Consider the following 27,506-nt stretch of genomic DNA (forward strand, 5'->3'; position numbering starts at 1 on the left):
GCAGTGACCAAAACCATCCCAAAGAGAAATGCAGGAAGGCTATTTGTCTGTTTGAGGAGGCTTTACAAATAGCTTAGGAAAGAAGCAAAAGCAAGAGAGAAAGGGAAAGATATACCCAACTGAATGCAGGGTTCCAGAGAATGGCCAGAGGAGATGAGAAGGCCTTCTTAAGGGAACAATGCAAGGAAAGAGAGGAAAACAATTAGATGGGAGAAACTAGAGATCACTTCAAGAAAATTGGAGATACCAAGGGTACATTTCATGCAAGGATGGGCCTAATAAAGGATAGAAATGGTAAGGATCTATCAGAAGCAGAAGAGATAAGAGGAGGCAAGAATACATAGAACTATGCAAGAAGTCTTAATCACCTGGATAATGAAGATGGTTTGGCCACTCACTTAGAGCCAGATATCTCCAGGATTGGAGAGTGAAATCAAGTGGGCCTGAGGAAGCATTACTATGAACAAAGTTAGTGGGGGTGACAGATTCCAGCTGAGCTATTTCAAATCCTAAATAATTCTGTGAAAGTGCTGTGATTAAAGGAATTCCAGAAAAGTACCTACTTTTGCTTCATTGATTACGCTAAAGCCTTTGACTTCTTGTGGATCACAACAAACCGGGGAAAAGTCTTAGAGATGGGAATAACAGACCACATTACCTGTCTCCTGAGAAACCTGTATGAGGGTCAAGAAGCAGTAGAACCAGATGTGGAACAAAGGACTGGTTCAGAATTGGGAAAGGAATATGAAAAGGCTGTATATTGTCACTGTGCTTATTTAATTTCTGTGCAGAGTACATTATGCAAAATGCTGGGCTGGATGAATGACAAGCTCAAATCAAGATTGCCAGGGGAAGTATCAACAATCTCAATATGCAGATACCATTTTAATGTCAGAAAGTGAAGAGTAACTGAAGAGCCTCTTGATGAAGGTGCAAGAGTAGAATGAAAAAGTTAGCTTCAAATTCAGTTATAAAAAATCTAAGATCATGATACCCGGTCCCATCACTTCATGGCAAATAGAAGGGGAAAAAGTGGAAGTGGAAACAAATTTTATCTTCTTGGGCTCCAGAATCACTGTGGCTGGTGGCTAGTCCCATGAAATTGAAAGATGCTATGACAAACCTTGCCTAGAAAATCCCATGGATGGAGGAGCCTGGTAGGTTGTAGTCTGTGGGGTCGCTAAGGGTCGGACATGACTGAGCAACTTCACTTTCACTTTTCACTTTCACACATTGGAGAAGGAAATGGCAACCCACTCCAGTGTTCTTGCCTAGAGAATCCCAGGGACGGGGGACCCTGGTGGGCTTCTGTCTATGGGGTCACACAGAGTTGGACACGACTGAAGTGACGCAGCATCATCATCAGCAGCATCATGACAAACTTAAAGAATGTATTAACGAGCACAGATATATCACTTTGCTGACAAAGGTTTGCATAGTCAAAGATACGGTTTTTCCAGTGGTCTCCAGGTGTGAGAGTTGGACAGGAAAGAAGGCTGAGCACTGAAGAATTGATGCTTTCAAATTGTGATGAAGGAGAAGACCTTGGACAGCAAGGAGATCAAACCATTCAATCCTAAAGGAGATCAACCCTGAATTTTCATTGGAAGAACTGATGCTGAAGCTGAAGCTCCAGTACTTTGGCCACCTGATGCAAAGAGCCAACTCGTTGGAATAGTCCCTGATACTGGGACAGATTTAAGGCAAAATGAGAAGGGCACGACAAAGGATGATGGTTAGATAGCCTCATCAACTCAGTGGCCGTGAATTTGAGCAAACTCTGGGAGATAGTGGAGGATAGGGGAGCCTGGAGTGCTGCAGTTCATGAGGTCACAAAGAGTTGTACTTAGCAACTGAACAACAGCAACAAATGTGTATACCCCATTTTCTTCATTCATCTGTCGAGATGGACATTCAGATTACTTCCGTGTCTTCACTATTGTGAATAGTATTCTTGTGGACATTGGGGATGGATGTATCTTTTTGAATTAGAGTTTTTTTCCCTTTCTTTTTAGAATATATGCCTAGAAGTGGGATTGTTGGATCATGTGGTAACTCTATTTTTAGTTTTTATCAGAATCTCTAGACTTTTTCATTGTGGCTTCACCAGTTTACATTGCCACCTATGCTGCAGGAAGGTTCCCTTTTCTTTCTACCCTCTCCAGCATTTGTTATCTGTAGTCTTTTTGATGATGGCCATTCTGAATTATGTGAGGTGACAGCTCATTGTAATTTTGATTTTCATTAAGGATTGCTTTTAATATTAATGGTGTATAATTTATAAGAAATTTTTTCCTTATGGTTAATATTTTCATTAATGGTTAAAAAATCTTATTCTCAGGTTATGAAGATATTTTTCCATTTTCTGGAAGTTTTGTTATGTTACTTTGTCATTTTGACCTGTAATTTCATGGTAATTGAATGTGTGTGGTGTATGTGAGGGATTAGGATTCATTTTCTTTTTCATATAAACAACTACTGGTCCTGTCCCTGTTTGTAGGCGAAGACAGTTCTTTCCTCTTTGTTTTGCAGCATCATTTTGTCATAAATCAAGTATCTTTATGTGTCTTCTTGAGCATGGTCTCAGATTTCTAGTATGTTCCGTATGTCTGTCTGATTAGTCTTGTGCTGTTTTTCATTCTGTCTTAATTTCTGCTTCTTTTTAAGAAGTCTTGTTATGTGATAAAGCAAGTTCTACCTCCTTGTCATTTCTTAAAAAAATTTAAGGTGTAATTGACATATAGGGCTTTCCAGGTGGCTCAGTGGTTAATAATCCATCGGTCAACACAGGAGACATGGGTTCAGTCCCTAGTCGAGGAACTAAGATGCCACATGCCATGGGGAAACTCATCCGCACACTGCAACTACTGAGCTTGTGTGCCACAACTAGAGAGACCCTGGAGTAATACAACAAAAGACCCCCTGTGCCGCGACTAAGACCCAACATAGCGTAATAAATAAATAAATTTATAATTTAAAAAGCTAAGACGATTTATGAAAAAATTATATAGTTCTATTGTATTTGGGTTGCTACCATGCAAAGAGGTATAGAATAGCAAGTAGTAAGATACTTCTTGGATTGACAGTTCTCCCTTTTTATCAGGATGCTGATGGTAATTCTTCAGGTTGATTTTAGGTATATGTATTAAAAATGTATAGGTTAAACTACTTGTACGTGTTCAGTCATATTTCTTAGTTTATCCTTTACAAAATAGATATTTAGGTTTTAGACGTAGCAAAATACTAAATGTTCTTAAAGACATATATTTCACATATTCATTATACATTAATATTGCTTTTATGTTTCTTTATAGATTAGAATATGGCTGCATATCCCTGCTGTCATGCAGCACATTATTCCTTTTAGGACATACGTTATCAGGTAAGTTTGTAAAACTTTTATCCCCTTGTTGTCAATATAGTAGTGTTTAAACTGTTCATATAATAGTACAGAATTATATTGTTTGAAAGTCCTTTGTATTCACATTCTCCAGATAAAATTTTAATTGACAATTTATATATTTTAATGAACATATGTATTTTTATATTTAATGTTTACTTTTAAGCAGTTCATGTTGGAATTTTTTTTCCATGAGTATAAAGAATGAGAGATTAACAGTGGTTGCATGATATTCAGCTGTATTTATTCAGTAAGCAAATATATACTAAGTTTTATAGGCATAGGGAATATAGCAGAGAAGAAAAATTACTTCCTTTTGTGTAGTCTCTGTACACAATAAAAATAATAGAGTCCAATAGAAAGTCATGAGTACCAGCTGTTAAAAAGAATGCATTTGAATCAGTTCTAATGAGGTGGATGAAACTGGAGCCTATTATACAGAGTGAAGTAAGCCAGAAAAAAACACCAAGATAGTATATTAACACGTATATATGGAATTTAGAAGGATGGTAACAATGACCCTGTATGTGAGACAGCAAAAGAGACACAGATGTAAAGACCGGTCTTTTGGACTCTGTGGGAGAGGGCGAGGGTGGGATGATCTGAGAGAATAGCATTGAAACATGTATATTATTATATGTGAAATAGATTGCCAGTCAAGGTTCGATGCATGAGACAGGGTGCTCAGGGCTGGTGCACTGGGATGACCTAGAGGGATGGGATGGGGAGGGCAGTGGGAGGGGGGTTCAAGATGGGGAACACATGTACACCCATGGCTGATTCATGTCAATGTGTGGCAGAAATCACTACAATATTATAAAGTAATTAGCCTCCAATTTAAATAAATAAATTAATTAAAAAATAAATTCATGAGTACTACAGAGAAAAATAATGGCCAGGGTGGATTGAAAGTTCTAGAAGGTGGGTCACGATTAGTCACTGTGGGTATGGAGAAGGTCTCATTGAGGAGCAAGTGATACTTGTGTTTTGTAAGTCCCAACCTATGAAGGAAGCCTACTATGAAGATAGAGAAAGAACTGTATTGTTTAAATGTAGGGTGTAAACTGTTGTTTTTCTCAGATTGTGTTACTTGATAATATTTAAGAGTTCTTTATAATTTTTCTTATTCTTGCATTTGCAAAAATTTGAGTGCCTACTATTTTTCAGTTACTGTCTAAGTTATTGGAGAAAATATCAGGAAAAGAATCAGATAATGCTGAATCCTGTGCAAGTAAAGATATAAAGTGATAGAGAATATGAGGCCTTTCAGAAAGGTGACATCTGAAGAACATGAATCTGCTCATCAGATATTAATTAGAAGGACATATTTCAGGTAGAAGGAACATAAAGGCATAGACTTTGAAGTTGGAAAGAATGTGACATTAAAAAACTAGAAGTAGATTGGCAGAGAATAATGTACAGGGAAGTTTGATTATGATATGATTGATAAAATTATTTAGGACCTTCAAGCTGTTGCAAGGAATTTGAATTTACTTTTAACAGTGGGGTCTATTGAAGGGTTTTAAGTAGATGAATCCTGATGATTTGGTTTTTTTTTTAATAGCTTAATTTTCTAAAACGATTTGGTTATTTTTTTTTATGGCTGTGCTTGGTCTTCACTGCTTCAAGCCCGTGGGCTGTATCCAGTTGTGGAGAGTAGGGGCTTCTCTTGTTGCAGAGCACAGGCTCCAGGTGCACAGGCTTCAATAGTTGGGGCACACGGGGCTCAGTTGCCCTGCGGCATGGGATCGTCCTGGACCAGGGATTGAAAGTGTGTCCACTGCATTGGCAGATGAATTCAACCACAGGATCACCAGGGAAGCCCTCCTAGTGGTTTTTAAAAAACCAGGTTGGCCTTTCAGTAGCTTGGAAGTTGCCTCATAAATTATAGGAGGGCTGAAGGAGAAGCTGGGAGACCAACTGAAAAGTTAATGCAGTAGTCCTGGAAAGAAGTTACAGATACTTGTTTAAGGATTGTTGATAAGCATTAAACTTGTACAAGGTTATTGTTATGTTTTGAAGATTCACTGGATATAGTTGAGAATGAAAACAGCAAGATTGGTGATTGTGGAATTTTAAGAAAAGGGGTAGCATAGTGGATGACACTTAACCCTCTTCTCCTTGATTCCTCTTTTTGCAGTTGGTATCATTAACTGAGATGGGAAAGACTGGGAAGAGTTTAAAGACTTCATTTTTACATGCCTATGGGACATTTAAGTGACAGTAGGAAAGTGGGAGTAAAAGCATGTAATTTAGAACAACAGCATTAGTTTAGGAGTTGTCAGCATAAAGAATCACTCTTAGAATCTTCTGGAGTAAATGAACTCATCTAGGGAGAGAATGTAGAAAGAGAATAGAAGTGAATCTAGGATGGAGGCCTGTATCAGGTTGCTTTTGCTGTGTAAGAAAACACCAAGCACTAATAGCTTAAAATAACAGCCATTTAACATTTCTCACAGGTCTCCGGTTGGTTAGCTCTTCCGATCTGTGTTGACTTGGCTGGACCTGGATGCTCTAGGATAGATAACTTCATTCGTTTGTCTTGTGGTTGGCAGGTGGATTGGTCTCGGGTGGAGAGAGGTGCTCATATATATTTTGGCAGTTGGCTGGATGTTATTTGGGGCATTAGCCATGTGTCTCTCATCCAGTAGGCTTTCCTGAGCCCATTTACTTGGTAGTTGAAGAGTTCCCAGCAATAGAGAGCAAGCCCAAAGGCTTTTTTTAAGCTTCTGCTGTGTCACATTTCTTTGTGCCATTGGCCAAAGGTACTTTCATAGCAAAGTTCAGGTGCAAGGAAGTAGAGAAATGACACTTTTGATAGGAAGAGTGGCGAAGTCACATTGCAGAGACTGCTTGCTGTATGAAGTGATGGGAGGGATATGGAGTCTTTTTGCAATCCATTATGAGCCCTGAGGAGCAGTAATGTTGAAAGATTGGGTAGAGGAGAAGGAACCAACTAAATAAGATAGGGCCTGAGAGGAAAACCAGTGGATTGTGATTTTTGAAACCCAAATAATGCTGTTTAAAATGTACACATTTTGAAGGATTTTGGCTGTGTCAGGAAGTATATGTATTGTTTGTATGAAGTTAACTGAAACTTATTAAAAGCAAGAGCTATAGACATGACAGGTATTAGAGAATAGAAAGCTTTACTGGAGGTGCGGGTACAGAATCTGATGTTAAACCACTTGTCTCTGTGTAGTTTCTTCCTCCCTCCCTCCACCCACCTTCTATGCTGTGTTAGGCTTTGCAGTTTCTGATTCATGTTGAACTCTCAGCAAAGGACACATTGCCACAGGTCACAGTCCTTGAAGCATCACTTAGAAATAGTTTAAATTGGGGATATTAATCCCAGGATATCAGGTTCTACTGTACTAAACATTTCAAAGTCAAGGAGCAAAGGAATATTATTGAATTTTTAAGTGGGATTAAGAAATAGTTTGCAAGTTTTTGTGTATGTTGTATTTCTGAATCATTTCAGGTATTTATGCAAGCTCTCTGATCAGGAGTTAAGGCAGAGTGCGGCTCGCAACATGGCTGACTTAATGTGGAGCACAGTGAAAGAACCGTTGGACACGACGTTATGCTTTGATAAAGAAAGCTTAGATCTTGCATTTAAGTACTTTATGTCACCTACTTTGACTATGAGGTTGGCTGGACTAAGTCAGATAACTGTAAGCTATTTTTGTTTTATTTTTGGTAATTTTTTGTTTGCCTTCTCAGGCTATCATTATCATCATCGTAATACCTACTGCTTATGGACCACCTGTGCCATGCTTGGCATTGTGCTAAGGACTTTAGGTGCATTACTTTGTGTGGTCCTTACAAATCATTTCTTATGTGTTCTCTTTCCTCCTATTTTAAATGTGAAGAGTCAGGGACTTAGAAGGATTTATACCTTAGGTCTTTTTGATTTCCAGGTCCAACTCCTTCAGTTGTCATATATATATATATATATTTTTTTTTTTAAATTTTTTTTGGTAATTTTTCCCCCTTCTTTTTTAAAAAAATATTTATTATTATTTATTTCATTGTGCCAGATCTTAGTTGCAGTATGTGAGATCTAGTTCCCTGACCAGGAATTGAACCCAGGCCCCCTGCATTTGGAGCATGGAGTCTTAGCCACTGGACCACCAGGGAAGTCCTAGCTTTTCAGTTTTTTACATTTAGAAAGCAATGTTTTCAGGGAGAAAAAGAATTTAAGATTATAAGTAACTAATTCATTTCAGGTAGAAGCTGCAGATTATTGGGCCATAGGCCAAATTTCACTAACAGAAACGTTTGGTTTGCACAGTAGCAAATACTGTTTTAAATGGTGAGAAGTACGTATTATTAGCTTCTCTCAGAGGGGTGGGTGGCAAGAATCTTGTGTTCTTGAATCTGTCTTCTTGCCTGACAGTTTGCTAGAGTTAAGTAGTTAGCTGCATTTTTCAGAATGGATATGCTTACTCAGGTTTACAAAGGTGTGTATTAGATTTACTCCTTTACATTTACTACCTACTTTATAGTGTAGTTATTCTGAAGTGGCTAGATTTTACCCATGTATTAGACTGTAAATGGAGAAAACAATGGCAGTTTCCCAAATCAATTCTTAAAAAAGTATAGGTCTAGGAAGCCTTTTTCGAAATTCACTGGGCTTCCCAGGTGGCGCTAGTGGTAAAGAACCTGTGTGCCAATGCAGGAGACATAAGAGATGGGGGTTTGGTACCTAGGTTGGGAAGATCCCCTGGAGGAGGGCATGGCAATCCACTCCAGTATTCTTGCCTGGAGAATCCCCATGGCAGAGGAGCCTGGCAGGCTACAATCCATGGGGTCGCAAAGAACCTGACACTACTGAAGTAACTTGGCTGCACTCAATGACACATTACTTGCTGCTTTGCATTAAATTTTTGTGATTTTTCCCTTATTCAGCTTTTTTCTAACATTCTCAGTGAAATAAAGCCCAAGTATTGCTTGTGGAATGAATTCATGTTTAAAAATGATAAACGAAATAGGCTAATTGGGAAGTATATATGTGTATCTGATGATCTTGTATTTTATAATTTTGATCTGATTATTGCTTTCTGATCTACATATCAAATACATCAAACTGTGTTTCTTGCCAGTTGCTAACATGCAAGAATAATTTTGGAAAAATGTTTCTTTTCTGTATAGAATCAGCTTCACACCTTCAATGATGTGTGCAATAATGAATCATTGGTATCAGACACAGAAACGTAAGTAATTTATGCCTCAGTACACTATTTCAGTGTGTAGCTATTTATATGATAAATATAACTGACTTTATTTGATTTGAAGTGTTCACTGGAAATATTTTGCCTTGTGGTATAGCCTTTAATGAGCTTTCAGAGGAATATATTGCAACACTTAAAAAAAACATATAGTGTTATTTTTCACAAAATACAAAGAGAGACTATACAGGAGAACTTAATAGTAAAGAATATGGTACTGATAGTTTTCGGAAACCGCACTTGATGCAGGAAAAGCTCTCATTTAACACATTTTTTTTGGGGGGGGGAAACCAAATTCATGATGCTCATGTATGAAAAGTAGTTTTTATAACCTCCAGCTTTTTAAAGTACTTCAGTTCAGTTCAGTCGCTCAATCGTGTCCGACTCTTTGCGACCCCATGAATCAACAGCACGCCAGGCCTCCCTGTCCATCACCAATTCCCGGAGTTCACTCAAACTCATGTCCATAGAGTCGGTGACGCTTGTTTTTCTAGTATTCTGTTTAGTTGTCCATCTAGTATAGAAATCATTTTTTAAAATTTCAGTTGGGTAGTAATATTTTCTGCTTTAACAGAGTTGGTTAGTTTCATTTTTGCTGTGCCACTGCACGGCTTGCAGAATCTTAGTTCCCTGTGGTTGTTTAGTGGCTGAGTTTTGTTGAACTCTTTTGTGACCCCCTGGACTGTAGCCCACCATACTTCTCTGTCCATGGCATTTTCCAGGCAAGAATACTGGAGTGGGCTGCCATTTCTTTCTCTAGTGGATTCTCCAGAACCTAGGGATTGAAGTCTCCTGCTTGGAAGGCAGATTCTTTACTTCTGAGCCACTGACTAGGGATCAGACCCACACTCTTGGTCGTCAAAGTGTGGAATCCTAACGACTGGATCGCCAGAGAATTCCTCAAAGTTACATAGTTTTAAGGTGTTAGAAAATTAGTAATGATATGAATGAGTCATATTTTTGGTTTACTGTTACTTTTATGCATTGATCTTAGTTCTGCTCTATGGAGCTAATTTCAGTTGAACCCATCCCTTCATGAGTTTGAAAACAGAGACTATGCCTATACTTTTTTTCCTCACATATTACGGTTATTAGATATATGGCCAGGTAGGTCATTCACTTTTGGCAACATACTTTGTCAGTTTAAATCCCCTTAAAATGTGTGGCCCAGAATTGGTAGTAGCTTTATAAATTCTGGTTCATACTAGGAGTACTATTTCATACAGTCAAGATAGTAAGTAGATTATATCCAATGTGTATTAAACTACATGTCTGTATTTCCCTTTTGACACCTCAGTGCATCCCGTTGGACCCCTTCAGACTGCCTTTAAGAGAATTTTAAAATTGCCAATGAAGTAATCACTCCCCATCCCTGCAAAAAGACAGAAATTAAAAGTCTTGGGGGGAAAAAAAGTCTTGGACTCACCAGTGCAGTAACCCTGCATGTACAGGCTAGGTTTTTATGTTCCTGTGGATAGAGAGTAAGAAGGAATTCCATTAAAAAAATGTGTGAAGTTTATACATACTAAAGACATGCTTAAGAGGGAGGGGATTAAAAGTTTTGAGGAATAGTTAGTAGAGAAATTTTAAGTTGTGAAGAGAAGAGTTTGTACAGTGTGGAAAGATTGGAGCAAATACAAAAAGTGTGATAAACATTGTTGGAGCCTGTGAATTGTGTCTGTCTTTTTAAGCAGTTTTATTAAGGTATAGACAATGCACATATACAACTCACCTGTTTTTATAATGAATTTTAGCAAATTTACAGAGTTGTGCAACTTTCATCACAGTCCAGTTGTAGAACATTTATATCACTTCAGAAAGATCCCTTTTGCCCATTTGTAGTCAGTTGTATTCTTGCCTGCCGCCCCCGCCCCCACCTCCTGTACCATGGCATGTGGAATCTTAGTTCCCTGGCAAGGGATTGCACCCATGCCCACTGCAGTGGAAGCTCAGAGCCTTAGCCACTGTACTGCCAGGGAGTTATGTCAATCCCCATTCTTTTTTTGTTTGTTTGTTTAAATTAATTTATTTATTTTAATTGGAGGCTAATTATTTTATAAAATTGTAGTGGTTTTTGCCATACATTGACATGAATCAGCCAGAAGGTTAGAAGAGGGCAGAAGAGGTGAGGGAGGTCAAAAGATACAAGTGTCTAGTTACAAAATAAGTAAGTTATGGGAGTGGTACTGTATAGCATGGTGGCTGTAGTTAATAATATTGTATTGCATATTTGAAAATTGTTAGAGTAAATCTTAAAATTCCTCATCACAAAGGAAAAAAAATTTTTGTAACACTGTCATAGTGGATGTTAACTCGACTTACTGTAACAGTCATTTAGCTATATATACAAATATTGAATCATCATGTTGTGCATTTGGAACTAATAATGTTATTTGTCTGTTGTACCTCAATAATAAAAAGTTTTTAGAAAAAGAAGATCAAAGAAAACAACATGGTAACACTTAAATGAGAGCCATGTCTCTTTTTCCAGAGGGAATGGGGAAGGGGAAGGATGTTGATGAACTTTTTATGATGACAGTTTTACATAAAGGGAAAAGTCTCCCTTGCATTGTTCTGACTGAAGTGGAAACTTCAAAACAAATATTAGTTTTGTGAAACAATATTTCTTTGAAGACGTTCTGCAAATGAATTGTAGAACAAATTGTGTACTTAATGTTACTATGTGAGATTTTCATTTAATCAAAGTCCGTGTCTTCTTTCAGTTGGTCTAACCAACCAGTCACATTATTGCACTGAGTCATTCTTTTAAAGAGAACCTACTCTTGGAAGCACTTGATGCTAATACCATGTTCTTTTTATTCATTAAAGCAGTGGGTAGTGGTAATCTAAACAAAATATTCAGGGGTTCAGTATTAGCTAACTCAGTGCAGTGACATTGTAAGATACAACTACCAGAGGTGATGAGAATTGGCTGTATTTCTTTTTCTCTCTCAGTTTTTGTTGGTTTTAGCTGCATGGGAGAAGGCAATGGCAAGCCACTCCAGTACTCTTGCTTGGAGAATCCCATGGATGGGGGAGCCTGGTGGGCTGCAGTCCATGGGGTCGCTAAGGGTCGGACACGACTGAGCGACTTCACTTTCACTTTTCACTTTCACACATTGGAGAAGGAAATGGCAACCCACTCCAGTGTTCTTGCCTGGAGAATCCCAGGGACGGGGGAGCCTGGTGGGCTTCCATCTATGGGGTCACACAGAGTCGGACACGACTGAAGTGACTTAGCAGCAGCAGCAGCTGCATGTACTTTAGGACATTTTATTGGGTACACTCTGTTTATAGTTACTATGTTATATTGATAATTTAATCCTTTCATCATCCTAAGATGTCTCTCTTCATATATACCAGTTCTCTATAGTTTCTTTCAGAAGATCACAGAAGGAAGCCTTACTCATTGAGGCCAGCATTACCATAATAGCAAAACCAGACAAAGACATTACAAGAAAAGGAAACTACAGACCAGTATTTCTCATGAACAAACATATGAAAGCCCTTAGAAAATATTAGCAAATTGAATCCAACAAGGTATAAAAAGAATGATACACCATAACCAAGTGAGATTTATCTCAGGAATTCAAGGATGGTGCAGCATTTCAAAGTCAATTAATGTAAAGTCAAAATTTGACAAAGTCAGATTTTACCATTCATGGTAAGAACTCTCAGTAAATTAGGCACAGAAAGGAACTTAATCAACCTGATAAAGGACATCTGCGAAACCTCCTACTGCTAACACCATACTTAATGATGTGAAGGTCAAAGTTTTTCCACTAAGATCAGGAACAAAGAAAGGGTATCCCTTCTCACCACTGCTATTCAGTGTCTTGGAAGGTTGGAAGACTGATGTTACCCACCTTCAACAGTTACTCTAAATTTACAGTGATCAAGACAGTACAGTTTTGGTGATAGAACAGACAGATCAGTGGAACAGAAGAGGGTGCTCAGAAATAGGCCCATATAAATATAGTCAGCTGATATTTGACAAAGGTGCCAAGATAATACAGTGTAGCAGAGAGAGAATTTCCAACAAATAGTACTGAAACAATTGGACAACCATGTGGGAAAAAAATCTAGATGTAGATCTCACATTCTTTACAAAAGTAAATTCAAAATGAATCACATGCCTAAACATAGGATGTAAAACTAGAAAACTCCTAAAAGACAATATAGGAAAAAACCTAAATGACCTAGGCAATGGTGGTGACCTTTTGAATACAACACCATGATCCATGAATTGATAAGCTGGACTTCTTTAAAAAACTTCTGCTCTGCGAAAGACAGTGTCAAGAGAATGAGAAGACAAGCCATAGACAGGGGAAAACATTTGCAGAAGACATCTGATAAAGAATTGTTATCCAAAATATACAAAGAACTCTTAAAAATTTAACAGTAAGAAAATGAACAATCAGATTAAAAATAAGCTGACTTTAGCAGCAACTACACCAAGGAAGATATACGGATAGCACATGAGCACATGCATATATCCGTTCCATTCCGTCGCTCAGTTGTGTCCGACTCTATGCGACCCCGTGGACTGTAGCCTACGAGGCTTCTCCATCCATGGGATTCTCCAGGCAAGAATACTGGAGTGGGTTACCGTTTCCTTCTCCAGGGGATCTTCCCAACCCGGGGATCGAACCCGGGTCTCCCACATTGGAGGCAGACGCTTTAACCTCTGAGCCACCAGGGAAAGCAAAGCAAAACAATGATGAGATTCTACTACACACCTATTGGAATAGTCAAAATCCACAACACTGATAACACCAGATGCTGACAAAGAGTAAAGCAGCAGAAACACTCATTCATCACTGGTGGGAATGCAAGAAGGTACAGCTAATTTGGAAGACAGTTTCATGGTTTCTTACACAACTCAGCATAACCATATGATCCAGCAGTCTTATTCCCTGGCATTTACCCAAAGAATTTGAAAACTTTTATCTACACAAAAACTTGCACATGGGTGCTTATAGCAGCTTTAATCATAATTGCCCAAACTTGAAAGAAACCAGTGGGTTAATGACAATGAAGGAAAAGAGATTATGTTGGGTGAAAAAAATCTAAATTATAAAAAGTTACATACTGTATCTTCTTTTTACATGAAATTCTAGAAAATGAAAACAAATAACAAAGCAGACCACTGATTGTCTGGGCAGTGGGGGTGAGAGCTGAGCAAAGATAAAGTGGCATAAAGAAACTTTTTGGGTTGATGTGTTTGTTATCTTGACAGTGCTAATGGATTCATAGATGTATGTGTAAGCTTGAGTTCACTAAACTATATACTTTAAATATGTTCAGTTTATTATGTTTCACACACATCTTAAAGCTGTAAAAGACAAATTAACTGATAAACTGACACTATGTATTGTTGGGCTTCCCTGGTGGCTCAGTCAGTAAAGAATCTGCCTACAATGCATGAGACCCGGGTTCAATCCCTGGGTTGAGGAGATCCCCTGGAGAAGAGAGTGGCTACCCACTCCAATATTCTTGCCTGGAGAATTCCATGGATATAGGAACTTGGCCGGCTATATAATAGTTTAATTTCTGTGTCAGTGATTTATTACTCTAAAAGAGAGTCGATAGCTCTTTTCCAAAAATGAAGGAAAATCTAAAACTGTTTAGAAATAAAAAGTTCACATTTTGAAATGAAGGGTGAATTGTACATGATAAGTGTAGCCAAGTGCTCTGAACAGTCAGTTGATACCCAACTCTTTAGCAGAACCTTTTTGAGTATCAGGCAGGGGAGTTACAGTTTGACTTGGAGATTCTTCTCTCCCCCCGCCGCCCCCACCCTTTGGTAACCTGCTTTTTTGATATCTACTCATAGTGGCTTGTGCTTGATCGCCCAGTTGTGTCTGACTTTTTGTGACGCCATGGACCGTGTAGCCCACCAGGCTTCTCTGTCCATGGGATTTCCCAGGCAAGAATAATGGAGCGGATTGCCATTTCTTCTCCAGGGGAATCTTCCCAACCCAGGGATTGAATCAGCATCTCCTGCATTGGCAGGCGGATTCTTTATAACTGAGCCACCAGGGAAAGCCCAGCCATAGCAGACCTATGGGAAAACCTTCCCTGAATGCTTCAGTGTCTACTGTGGAAATAATGGGAAGGCATGATCTTTGAGTCAGAAAATGCATCGCTTTCTGGGTGTTACCCTTGGTATTCTCCCCTATGTACCTGGTATTAGTTAGTGTAACGTATCAGAATTTTTTTTGTTTGTTTGTTCATAAATTTAGGTAGTAATATCATTTCTTGATTTCTGTTTCAGTTACTCTTTGTAGTATCATTAACAGTTAATTGTATATAGTCACATCTTTATACTCCAGTATCCTTGCCTGGAAAATCTCATGGACACAGGAGCCTGGTGGGCTGCAGTCCATGGGGTCGCAAAGAGACAGGCACAACTGAGCGACTAACATACTAACACTTATAATTTGTATGTGAGCAGTTTTGAGTTTTCACCTGAGTCTGCTTTTAGACATGGGACAGAATGATGCTAATAGTTTTTGAAATGTATAAACTGTTTTTTTAAATTTGACTTTAGGTCCATTGCAAAAGAACTTGCAGACTGGCTTATAAGCAACAATGTGGTAGAGCATATATTTGGACCAAATTTACATATTGAGGTTTGTGGACTTTTATATGACTTATTTGCTCTACTAAGAGAGAAGGTTTTTAAAAATTAACTATAATAAGATTTTCTTTCCCAGATTATCAAACAGTGCCAAGTGATTTTGAATTTTTTGGCAGCTGAAGGGCGACTGAGTACTCAGCATATTGACTGCATTTGGGCTGCTGCACAGGTAATATCAACAGCTTACATTTATTAAATACTTCCTTATTATATGTTCTAAGTGCTTACTCCCTTATAAGGTGACTTCTGTTATTGTAGCTAAAGAAACCAAGACATGGGAAGAATTGGGGATCAAATCTGTGAATCCATGTCTTATCTTACTATACAAGTGGTATAATTAAAGGAAGTGAGAGCTAGTCAGTTAGAGGTTCTTGGTTTATTAAGAGACATTTTCCTATTGTTATCACGTATACAATCAGTGCTTCTGTCCTGAACATTGTATTCTTATGTTTCTTTTCTATTATACTATCTTCTTTTTTAATTCGATTTTTGAATAGGCTTATATCCATATGGTTTAAATTTCAAAAAATTGATATCTTTTCAAAAAAGATATGGTGTACATTTTCCCCTTTCTACCAGTCTCTCATGCATGCAGTTCCTTACCTCTCAGGTGCATCATAAATTTTCTGTATAAATTTCTAATTGTAAACAGTAAACATTTTTCTTTCCTTGTTCTCTTTTCCACAGATGTATCATACTAAATGGAGTTGGGTTTTTTTCACTTAACATTTTGTCCTGGAGATTATTATTCCATATAAGTAACATAAAGCACTTAATTTTTTAAGGACTGGATAGTGTTTCATTATATGCATGTACCATAGTTTATTTAACCAATTCTTGTTCATAGGCATTATCTTTTTCTAATCTTTTCCATTACAAACAATGCCACAACAGGTAACCTATTTACAGTCATTTCATCCAAGTGCAAAACCATTATGTAGGATAAATTCCTACTTGTAAGTAGAGTTGTTAAAGTTTATGTGTGGTTTACTTATGGTAGCTCATGGTGTGATAGTGCCACTTTGACCTTTCGTCGTTTAGCTGCTAAGTCGTATCTGACTCTTTGCGATCCCATGGACTGAGGCATGCCAGGCTTTCCTCTCTGTCTCCCAGAGTTTGCTCAAATACATGCATGTCCACTGAGTTGGTGATGCTATCTAATCATCTCATCCTCTGCCACCCTTTTCTCCTTTTGTCTTCAATCTTTCTTAGCATCAAGGTCTTTTCCAGTGAGTTGGCTGTTCGCGACAGGTGGCCAAGTATTGGAGCTTCAACTTCAGCATCATTCCTTATGGAATGATTCCTTTAAGTGAAAGGAAGTCCTTACCGTTATCCTCCTCAATTAGTTGTATTCTTAAACTCCTTTTTATTTGCTAAACTAGTGAGTGAAAAGTGTTATCATTGATGTTTTAAATTTGAATTTCTTCAGTGTGAATCAGGTTGAAAATCTTGTGTTTAAGAACCCTTTTTGTTTCCTTTTTTGGGAATGTTTATATTCTTTGCCATTTATCAGTTGCTTTATTTTATTTTTTTGTAGGAGATCTTTATATATTAGTGAAATTGGACTTTTTATCTGTTAGGAGTTATGACTACATTCTGTTTTGATGTCTCCCTTAATTCAGGTGGTTTTTGCAGTTGAGTTTCAAGTATGTGGTTTCAGACTTGTGGTTGAAGTTTTTATGGCCTATGGCTTTTGTGTTATGGTTTGAAATGCATTTCAAGATTACAACAAAATTCACCTTTAGTTCCTTTCTGTACATTTTGTTTCAATTTTGTTTTTTAATCATCGATCCAGTAGGAATTTATCACATATATACCCAATATTTCCCCTCCAAGTTTTTGGTTGTGTTGTCCCCATTCCATTTGTTCAGTAATTCTTCTCCTCACTGATTTGAGACACTAGTTTCATCTTGATTGGGTCAATTTCTGAACTTTGTAGACTGACCTATTTGTGTATATAGTCATGATCTGTATACCAGGGATTGGTAAAGTTACAGCCTGTGGGCTGGACACTTGATTTTGTAAATAGTTTGTTTTCCCCATAACTTTGCCTGTTCATTTTCATATTGTTTGTGGCTGCTTCCATATTACAGTGGCAGAATACAGTATCTGTTACAGAAAATGTATCAACTGTAATCCTAAAATATTTACTGTCTGGTGCATCGAGAAAACATTTGTTAGTCCCTGCTTTTACACTCATATCTTTTCTTTTTTCACCTTGTGTCTGTGTAACATTTCTTAATATCTGGCAAAGCTGATCCTTTATATATTTTTAAAAGAATCTGTGTCTCATTTATTCCAAGTTAGTTTTAGCATTGACTTACTCTTTAAAAATATTATTTTCGTTGTTATAATGATTATTTTGAAAAGAGCTGTCTTCTTATCCAAGTTGTGATATGCCATTTGTTTTATTTTGTATCTTTCAGCATTTCAGAGTTACCTGTATACAGATTTTATCATATGTTAAGCTCATTCTTAAGGGTTTTAATTTTATATATTATTGTTATTAAAATAGCCATTTCTCCCCTTATACTTGCTTTCATCCATTATATTCTTGTTTCATCCATATTCGTAATGATCACAACATATATACATAAACTTTAAATTTACTTAAGCTTTTTAAAATTTTGGATTTTTAATTTTTATTTTATTCATAGCAAGACAAAATATGAGAACAGTGGTATATTAAATAATACAGAATAAGTAGGAGTAACAAAGCATTGTTTATTGAAACTGAAATCACATTTTAATTGATATTAAATTATATTAAATTGATATTAAATGATATTCAGTTTAGTCGCTCAGTCGTGTCTGACTCTTTGTGACCTCCTGAAAGGCAGCAGGCCAGGCCTCCCTGTCCATCACCAACTCCTGGAGTTCACCCAAACTCACATGCATCGAGTCGGTGATGCCATCCAGCCATCTCATTCTCTGTCGTCCCCTTCTCCTCCTTCCCCCAATCCCTCCCAGCATCAGTGTCTTTTCCAATGAGTCAACTCTTCGCATGAGGTGGCCAAAGTATTGGAGTTTCAGCTTTAGCATCAGTCCTTCCAATGAACACCCAGGACTGATCTGCTCTAGGATGGACTGGTTGGATCTCCTTGCAGTCCAAGGGACTCTCAAGAGTCTTCTCCAACACCATAGTTCAAAAGCATCTGTTCTTCGGCAGTCAGCTTTCTTCACAGTCCAACTCTCACATCCATACATGACCACTGGAAAAACCATAGCCTTGACTATACAGAGCTTTGTAGGCAAAGTAATGTCTCTGGTTTTTAATATACTGTCTAGGTTGGTCATAACTTTCCTTCCAAGGAGTAAGCGTCTTTTAATTTCATGGCTGCAATCAGCATCCACAGTGATTTTGGAGCCCAAAAAAATAAAGTCTGACACTGTTTCCATTGCTTCCCCATCAGTTTACCATGAAGTGATGGGACCAGATGCCATGATCTTAGTTTTCTGAATGTTGAGCTTCAAGCCAACGTTTTCACTCTCCTCTTTCACTTTCATCAAGAGGCTTTTTAGTTCCTCTTCACTTTCTGCCATCAGGGTGGTGTCATCTGCATTTCTGAGGTTATTGATATTTCTCCCGGCAATCTTGATTCCAGCTTGTGCTTCTTCCAGCCCAGCATTCCTCATGATGTACTCTGCATATAAGTTAAATAGCAGGGTGACAATATACAGCCTTGACATACTCATTTTCCTATTTGGAACCAGTCTGTTGTTCCATGTCCAATTCTAACTGTTGCTTCCTGACCTGCATACAGGTTTCTCCAGAGGCAGGTCAGGTGGTTTGGTATTCCCATCTCTTTCAGAATTTTCCACAGTTTGCATATGTAAAATTGATTGCTGTTACATAGAAATAGCTGAATTTTGCTTGTTGAGCTTGTACTCAGTACAGTGTAGTGTGTAACTTTGTGAATCTGCTTTTAGCGCTACTTGCTTTCTCTATATATAAAATCATGTCGTTACGAATAGCTTTACATCTTCCTTTCCAATGTATTTTCATTTTTTAGTTGATTGATTTATTTTTGTGGTCTGATATATGTGGCTAGTATTTCTGTGTACCATTGAGTGGCTGTGGTGAATGTGAGCATCATTGTCTTGTTCCTGATCCTAGGGGACAATTTTTTTCAGGATTGGGTACTGGCTATGATGTTAGTTGTGGGATTTATAAATAACCTTTATCATGTTCAGGAGTTTTTCTTCTTAAAAGTGGGAATAGGCAATAGCAACCCACTCCCAGTGTTCTTGCCTGGAGAATCCCAGGGATGGAGGAGCCTGGTAGGCTGCCGTCTATGGGGTTGCACAGAGTTGGACATGACTGAAGTGACTTAGCAGCAGCAGCAGCTTCTTAAAATGCTGAGAGTTTTTATTTTGAGAGGGTGTTGGATATTTGTCAGATGTCTTTTCTGTGTCAGTTGAGATTATATGGCTTTCTTCCTTCTTTCTGTTAATATGTTGTATTGCAGTAATTAATTTTCTTTTTGAACTATCTTTGTATTCCTGAAGTAAATCTCATTTGGTCTTGGTAAAAATTTTTTTACTATGCGGTTTTGTATTTGATTTGCTGGTATTTTGTGAAGGACTTTTTGTATTATTAAAAGAGATACTGCTCTGTTATTTTCTGTTCCTAGGAAAGTTTTGGTATTGGCTTAGTGCTAGTCTCTTAGAATGAGTAAAGCAGTTGCTTGTCTTCAGTTTGGGGGAAGTGTTTGAGAAGGATTGATGATCATTTTTCTTTAAATGTTTGGTAGAATTCACTAGTTAAACCATGTATTTTAAAATGTACTTTGGGAGATTGATTACTGACTCATTCTCTTGTTAAAGAGACATTTTTCATTTCCTCTTGAGTCAATTTAGGTAATTTGTAAGAAATTTTTTGACATATAGTGTCCATGGTATTTCTTAAAATTTTTTTTTTAACCTTTAAGTTTGGTTGTAATATCCCACTTTCTGATCTTAGCTATTTACCTTTCTCCTATTTTTATTTTCAAAAATTATCTTTAGCTTAGTATAAAGTTTATTACTTGTTTAGAAGAACCAGCTCTTGGTTTTGTTAATTTAAAAAAATATATATATTTGGCTGCATAGTCTTAGTTGCAGCACATAAGATCCCGGTCAGCCTGCGGGATCTAGTTCCCTGACCGGGGATTGAACCTGTGTCCCCTGCATTGGAAGACAGATTCTTAACCACTGGACCACCAGGGAAGTTCTGGTTTTATTAATTTTTAAAAATTGTTTTCCTAATCTATGTTTTATTATCTGTGTCCTCATCTTTGTTATTTTCCTTCTTTTAGTTTTGGGTTTAGTTTATCATTTTTCTAGTTCCTAAGTAGTAAAGTTAGGTTGTTGATAATGAGCTCTTTTAAAGTTTACATTTAATAAATTTCCTTCTGTGCAGTGGAATGTCAATATTTCCTTTTCTTGCTTTCATGATTATTTTATTGTCTTTGGCTTTTAGCAGTTTGATTATGTCTTGAGGTAACTCAGCTCTTACTATGAAGTTTGTTGAAAATTTTGAATTTGTGAGCTTATGTCTTTCCTCAAATTGAGAAGCTTTTTGCCATTAGTCTTTAAATATATGTTGTGTATGTTTTTTTTTTCCTGTGAAATTTCTACAACGGTTATATTAGTAGACTGGATGGTGTTCCACAGGTCCCTTAGACTCTGTTCACTCTTCTTCATTCTTTTTCTTTCTATTCTTTAGACTCAGTAATTTCAGTTGCCCTATTTTCAAGTTTGTTTATTGTTCCTCTTGCTCAGATGTGCTTTTGAGGTTCTGTAGTATATTTTTTATTTCAGTTATTTTACTTTTTAGCATTTCTCTTTTGGCTCCTTTCTAAGATTTATGTCTTTAATGATATTCTTATTTTGTTCAGGCAGTATTTTCCTGTCTTCACCCTTTTGCTTTAACTCTTTTAACATTAAGATGTTTTAGGATCTTTTGTCTAGTAATTTCTTTGGGTTTGCATTCTATGAATGAAGGTACTTTTGTGTTGATTTATTTTATTCATTTGAGTGTGCCATCTTTTCCTGTTTCTTTTTATATTTTGTGTTGGTTTTCTTCTTTTATTTTCTGGTTGTAAACAGTGTGAATTTTACAATATGGTAACTTTGGAAAGGAGATTCTCTTCCTTTTTCAGAGTTTGTTCTTTTCTGATTGTTTTTGGGCTAAACATCAGTCTAATGTGAAACTTTATGGCCTTTTCAGGTTTTTTTCTGAGTCTTTGTCTTTCCCTGACAATGTGTAGTACCTTTCTAAATTGTTCTACACATTCATTCTTTGTAGATCATCAGAAAGAAGAAAAAAAACATCCTGGTGTGACTCCTTTAATTCTTCCAGTAGACACTTCACCTTATTTCAGTTGAAACAATGGCATTTAACCTGTCTGCCTACACCTCAGCCATCCGATGTAGTGATGAAAGTTCAGAACACAGAAATTTATTATTTGGAGCACAAGATCATTATTGCCCACCCATGGCTCCCACAAACTGTACCAGTGTCACATTACTGTCCCCACAGCTTCTTGCCATAGCATCAAGGACTGGGAAATGGGTAGCTGCTATCACTCTGAATGCTGAAAATGGCCAGCATTAACAACAGTTTACCAGCCAAATTTTCCTTTGGGAACGTAAGACTTCAGATGGGCTACTCCAGAGTTTCGGAATAGTTGCATCAGACAGTTTCTGTAGTACAGTTGCTTTTTGGGTACGGAGATGGATTCCTGGCACTTTCTCCATCTCCCTGGCATCCTTTTCCTCTTTTCTTTTCAATAACTAGTGAAGAGTCTGTGAACCAACTCCACACTGCTATTTTTACCAGTAACTAAAGCTGTCAATCTTAATATTTTCTCCTCACTTTTTGGATGTGTTTTCATAATGTGCATCTTGTTAAGAACCTTATGTGTCTTTTGTCTCAGCTACTGCTGCTACTGCTAAGTCACTGCAGTCGTGTCTGACTCTGTGTGACCCCATAGATGGAAGCCCACCAGGCTCCCCCGTCCCTGGGATTCTCCAGGCAAGAACACTGGAGTGGGTTGCCATTTCCTTCTCCAATGTGTGAAAGTGAAAAGTGAAAGTAAAGTCGCTCAGTCGTGTCTGACCCTTAGCGACCCCACGGACTGCAGCCTACTAGGCTCCTCCATCCATGGGATTTTCTAGGCAAGAGTACTGGAGTGGCTTGCCATTGCCTTCTCCGGTCTCAGCTACAGGATTATGTAATTATCTTTTAAGGGTCTTTATTATTTAAATAATCAAAATTATATCTATTATGAAAATCCCATTTTATTAATCATTTAAGTTGTCACAAATCATGTTTGTTACACAGAATGTTTTTAATCACATTTTAATTAGGAACCTTATAAATCCAACAGTTACTTGTTGACATAAAACAAGTATAAACTGTTAGTACAGTCTTAATTAGAATGTTAATGTATTAAAACTAATATTCTTAGATAAAATCTGTAAAATGGGCAGACTAACTGATGATTCACTTCTCAAAATCTAATGTTTTGGTCTTAAAGTGTTGCAGTTGTATAAGTAAACACTGTTGAATCAATTAGTAGATTGAAGTAAATAGAGTAGTTTATTAAAAGTCACCTCACTGTAATTTTTCCAATGTTATTTTGTTTTACCTCTGTTTCAAAATTAGGTTGTGAATATTTACCCTGATAAGATGATGCAGTATAGGAAAGTTACATGATTTACACATGAAAAATATGAAAGTCAGTGTTTAGAAGAATCTATATTTTCTAATAGACTTTTAATGTATTGAAGATTAATAGAATATGATTTACTTTTGGAGTCCTGAAATTGAGTATTTCTGGCCTAGTCATATTTGTTGCATATCTTGATTTAGCAGTTAGCAGCCTGTAGCTATAAAACATGCTTATTTTACTGACATTGTAATATTTAGTAGTCATATCTTTTTAAAAATTATATTTTCCCTCATATTTACCTAATTCTGTTTAGTGTAACAAAGGAGACTTTCCTAGTTTATATTATGTAGTCTTTGACTATAAAGGGGCTTGTTTTGCACTCTCTTTTAATAATGAACATGTTATATAAATACTTTATAACCACTTAATATAAGAAATATAATCCAGTTGATCTTTGATCAACATGTGGATTAGAGGTGTCAGTCCTCTGCACAGTCAAAAGTCCATGTATAACTTTATAGTCAACCTTCCACAGTATCTACAGTTCTGAATCTGTGGAACATATCATTATTAGTGGGGAAAAAAACCAACCTTGTATAACCACACAGTTCAAACCTGTGTTGTTCAAGGGCCCGCTGTACACTTAAAAAATAATATTTATTTGGTTTTCTCTCCTAACTGTAATTTATTTTGTTTTTTATTTCCTGCATTTTAATTTGCTATTTGTTTGTATATTAATGATACATTCCTAAATTGAATTCTTTTTATACTTGGAACTTACAAATCACTTATTGTGGGCTTCCCTCTTGAAGTTAAAAAGTTGTGCTTGTGGTTTTCTTGGATAAGGTGAAGTTCTGCTAAAGTGTAATTTTATTTTCACAATTTTATGTACTGTAACTTATGAGTTGGTTAATTTAGTAATTAATATTTCACTAGTATTAAACATATTAGCATACCAGCCACTTTCTTCACTTTTAAACTTACATAACTTTTTTGCTATCAGCTTATTGATTTATGCAGTATAATTATATTTGACTCTTGTCACTACTTTTATTTTCCAGTTGAAACATTGTAGTCGATATATACATGACTTATTTCCTTCACTCATCAAGAATTTGGATCCAGTACCACTTAGACATCTTCTTAATCTGGTCTCAGCTCTTGAGCCAAGTGTTCATACTGAACAGGTAGTTGATTCAAAACATTATGAAAATTTTTTTTTTGTTCAGTTTCTTAAGTGAAAGTTTATTTGTTTTTCACATGATTTAACCTGTAGTTTATTACTGTTGGTATTTCATTTAAGCAAAAGTGTATTAAATTTGTTACAGTGTTTCCCAAAACCTCTAATTTCAACTTCTCCTTTTTTTTTTTAAGACATTGTACTTGGCATCGATGTTAATCAAAGCACTATGGAATAATGCACTAGCAGCTAAGGCCCAGCTATCTAAACAGAGTTCTTTTGCATCTTTATTAAACACTAATCTTCCCATTGGGAATAAGAAAGGTTCGTAAAATATAATGTAATTTGAAGTGAGTTGTCCCTAGTTTTTAACTTAAATGTGAAGTAGTTTCTGCAAATTAGTTTAATCTCAATTTTGAAATGAGAGCTGTTGGTATTGTGAAAAGGTTAATAAATTGGAGTGAGCTCATGCTTTTGGTATACTGTTCAAGTAATAGCAATGAAATTTAAGTTGTTATTGGATCTTCTTTCATTGATATTCTTCCCTTAAAAAAAATGTTTGATAAAATCTCTAGAAATTTAAGTTAGAAAACAGTCAACATGCTTTGTTTTAGATATAGTTTTGAGAATAGAACATAATGATACATTTATCTTTTCATGTTTTCTACTTCACACTTTTCTGTCATTTTAGGTGTTTTGTGTGTGCTTTTACACATATAGCTTTCTAGGGTTTTCTAAAACTTTACCAACATTACCCTTCTTTTTTGTCTCCTGACATCATATACTACTCTTTCCTTAGGTTTTTCTGTGCAGGCTCCCACAGCTACTGTGGCAAGTGGTGGGGTCTTATATTATTGCAGGTTTCCCTACCTATATCTTGTTGTTTATGTAATAAGAACAACTGATACATGTCCCAAAGAAATTCAGTCACTTAGAGTATCTCCGTCCTGTTTTTCCTTTTCCTTCAGAGGAAGAAGAGCTCAGAAGAGCTGCACCATCACCTTGTAAGTTGAGTCTTAGAAATGTATGGCAAGATGACTTGTAGTTTTATTTTGATGATCATCTAGAGTTAATTGATTTTATATATGTGTATCAGAATCATGAAGTTCATTTTGTGCAGGAGATGTAAATCCTTACTAGTTATCAATCTTACCCTTTTTGTTTAAATCATTAGTGTCTTGACTTCTAATTGAAATCATATATATTCTCTTTAGAAATAATTGGCAAGTGTTAACATATTTCCAGATTATATTTTTGTCTACTTGGCATGAAGCTTTGGTATGTCAGAGAATCAAAGGATTATGACATTCTGATAGATCCATATTAATACAAGTAAGAGTAAAAAAAAAACACCCCTTTGTTTTAATATAGGGTCACCTGCAGCCAGTCCTCAAAGCAGTGATAACAGTGATACCCATCAAAGTGGAGGCAGTGACATTGAAATGGATGAGCAACTTATTAATAGAACCAAACATGTGCAACAGCGACTTTCAGATACAGAGGTATGAAAACCCTTTTTTCCTCCCCCTTTAAAGAGTTTTTTGAGTTTGTGCCATGTTTATCCTTTGAACTGGGAATATAAACTTGAGCCCTGTTAAGGCCTCTTCTGTGTTGTTAGTATCATTTAAGTTCTTTACTTTTCTTTGAGTTTTTAATTCCATTTTATATTGTTCAAGGAAATATGTCAGTACTGTGGCAGTCTTTCTAAAAAGTATAGTGTGTTAATGTAATTTCTTACTGGCTTAAATATTTATTTAAATCTTCATTTCTAAATGTAGGAATCCATGCAGGGAAGTTCTGATGAAACTGCCAACAGTGGTGAAGATGGAAGTAGTGGTCCTGGTAGCAGCAGTGGACATAGTGATGGATCTAGCAATGAGGTGAATTCTAGCCATGCAAGCCAGTCAGCAGGGAGCCCTGGCAGTGAGTTACAGTCAGAAGACATTGCAGATATTGAAGCCCTGAAAGAAGAAGATGAAGATGATGATCATGGTCATAATCCTCCTAAAAGCAGTTGTGGTACGGATCTTCGGAACAGAAAGTTAGAAAGTCAAGCAGGCATTTGCTTAGGGGATTCCCAAGGCCCATCAGAAAGAAGTGGGACAAACAATGGAACAGGAAAGGACCTGGTTTTTAATACTGAGTCAGTGCCATCGGTAGATAATCGAATACGAATGCTAGATGCCTGTTCACACTCTGAAGACCCAGAACATGATATTTCGGGGGAAATGAATGCTGCTCATATAGCACAAGCATCTCAGGAATCTTGTATTACGCGCACTGGGGACTTTCTTGGGGAGGCTATTGGGAATGAATTATTTAATTGTCGGCAGTTTATAGGTCCACAGCATCACCACCACCACCACCACCACCACCACCACCACCACCATGATGGGTAAGTCTCCCTAAAAATAAAACAGCTTACGTTTTCTTCAGGGAGTTAATTATAGCCTTCATTTACTCAGTTGTGATAAATTCTAGATCTGTGCTGTCCAATAGGAATATAATGTAAGCTACAAATGCATGCTTCAGATATGTAATTTTTAATTTTCTTTTTTTTTCTTTCCTTATTGATTTATGGCTGCATTGTGCAGCTTGAGGGATCTTAGTTTCCCAATCAGGGATCGGACCTGCGATCCCCTGTGGTGGAAGCATGGAATCTTAACCACTGGACTGCCAGGAAGTCCCAATTTTTAACTTTCTAATGGGCACATATAAAAAAGCAAGATAAAACAGAGAAGTTTGATTTTTAATTATAAATTTTATTTAAAGCAGTAATATCCATGTCATCAGTATAAAATTATTAACAAACATTCTTTTTTCTAATGCTAAATTTTCAATAATCTGTATATTTACTACTGCTAACATATTCTGTTTAGACCAGCCACTTTTTCCCTGTGCAGGGGCCACAGATGGCTAGTGACTGTTGTATAGGAAGTACAGATTTAGATCTTCAACTCCTTGTTTTACTTGGCTAAAAGTAGATAGAAAATTGCTGTGGAAATGTCCATTAAAGTATGATCATGAAAAGGGGAATTTTATGCACATTCCATTTTTAGGATATCAGTAAGGTTAAAGCCTCAGCCTAAAGCTTTTTGATCATCTGTGAAATACACCCATTGTGTTTAATAGTGATTCTGTCACTTAGTAGTGTTACAGTATTAGGCAGAGTACTCAATTGTTCTTTCAACATCATTTTCTTGTGTATACAATAGGAACAATAATACCTATCTCATGGGCTTAATTGTGAGCATTTCATGGGCTAATATGATTGGCACATAATCAGAGCTTAATAAATATTAGCTACCATTTGTTATTATTGTCATTACAAGTAGTAATATTTGAGTTAATGGTGAAATAGGGATGAGTGGTTTATCAGAATTTTTTTTAGACC

At 36.8% G+C, this 27,506-nt stretch overlaps 1 protein-coding gene across 5 annotated transcripts in view; it reads left to right on the forward strand.

Moving 5' to 3' along the window:
• USP34 (ubiquitin specific peptidase 34) overlaps nucleotides 1-27,506 on the forward strand; it is a 227,615-nt gene that overhangs the window by 67,227 nt on the left and 132,882 nt on the right. For 4 of the 5 annotated variants that reach the window (XR_016038579.1, XM_055399249.2, XM_055399252.2 and 1 more), the window contains exons 6-15: nucleotides 3,315-3,382; nucleotides 6,882-7,074; nucleotides 8,555-8,616; nucleotides 15,185-15,266; nucleotides 15,351-15,443; nucleotides 23,994-24,119; nucleotides 24,307-24,436; nucleotides 25,081-25,116; nucleotides 25,484-25,614; nucleotides 25,891-26,507. Coding sequence is in view for 4 of the 5 variants with exons in the window: in XM_055399249.2 (XP_055255224.2) it covers nucleotides 3,315-3,382; nucleotides 6,882-7,074; nucleotides 8,555-8,616; nucleotides 15,185-15,266; nucleotides 15,351-15,443; nucleotides 23,994-24,119; nucleotides 24,307-24,436; nucleotides 25,081-25,116; nucleotides 25,484-25,614; nucleotides 25,891-26,507 (1,538 nt within the window). In the remaining variant the exon portion in view is untranslated. The remainder of the gene's footprint in view (nucleotides 1-3,314; nucleotides 3,383-6,881; nucleotides 7,075-8,554; nucleotides 8,617-15,184; nucleotides 15,267-15,350; nucleotides 15,444-23,993; nucleotides 24,120-24,306; nucleotides 24,437-25,080; nucleotides 25,117-25,483; nucleotides 25,615-25,890; nucleotides 26,508-27,506) is intronic. The other variant, XM_055399250.2, reaches the window with a different exon arrangement.

Source organism: Moschus berezovskii, chromosome 11, assembly GCF_049115385.1.
Source record: "Moschus berezovskii isolate FMDL1 chromosome 11, NW_MosBer_1.0, whole genome shotgun sequence".
NCBI lineage: Eukaryota > Metazoa > Chordata > Mammalia > Artiodactyla > Moschidae > Moschus > Moschus berezovskii.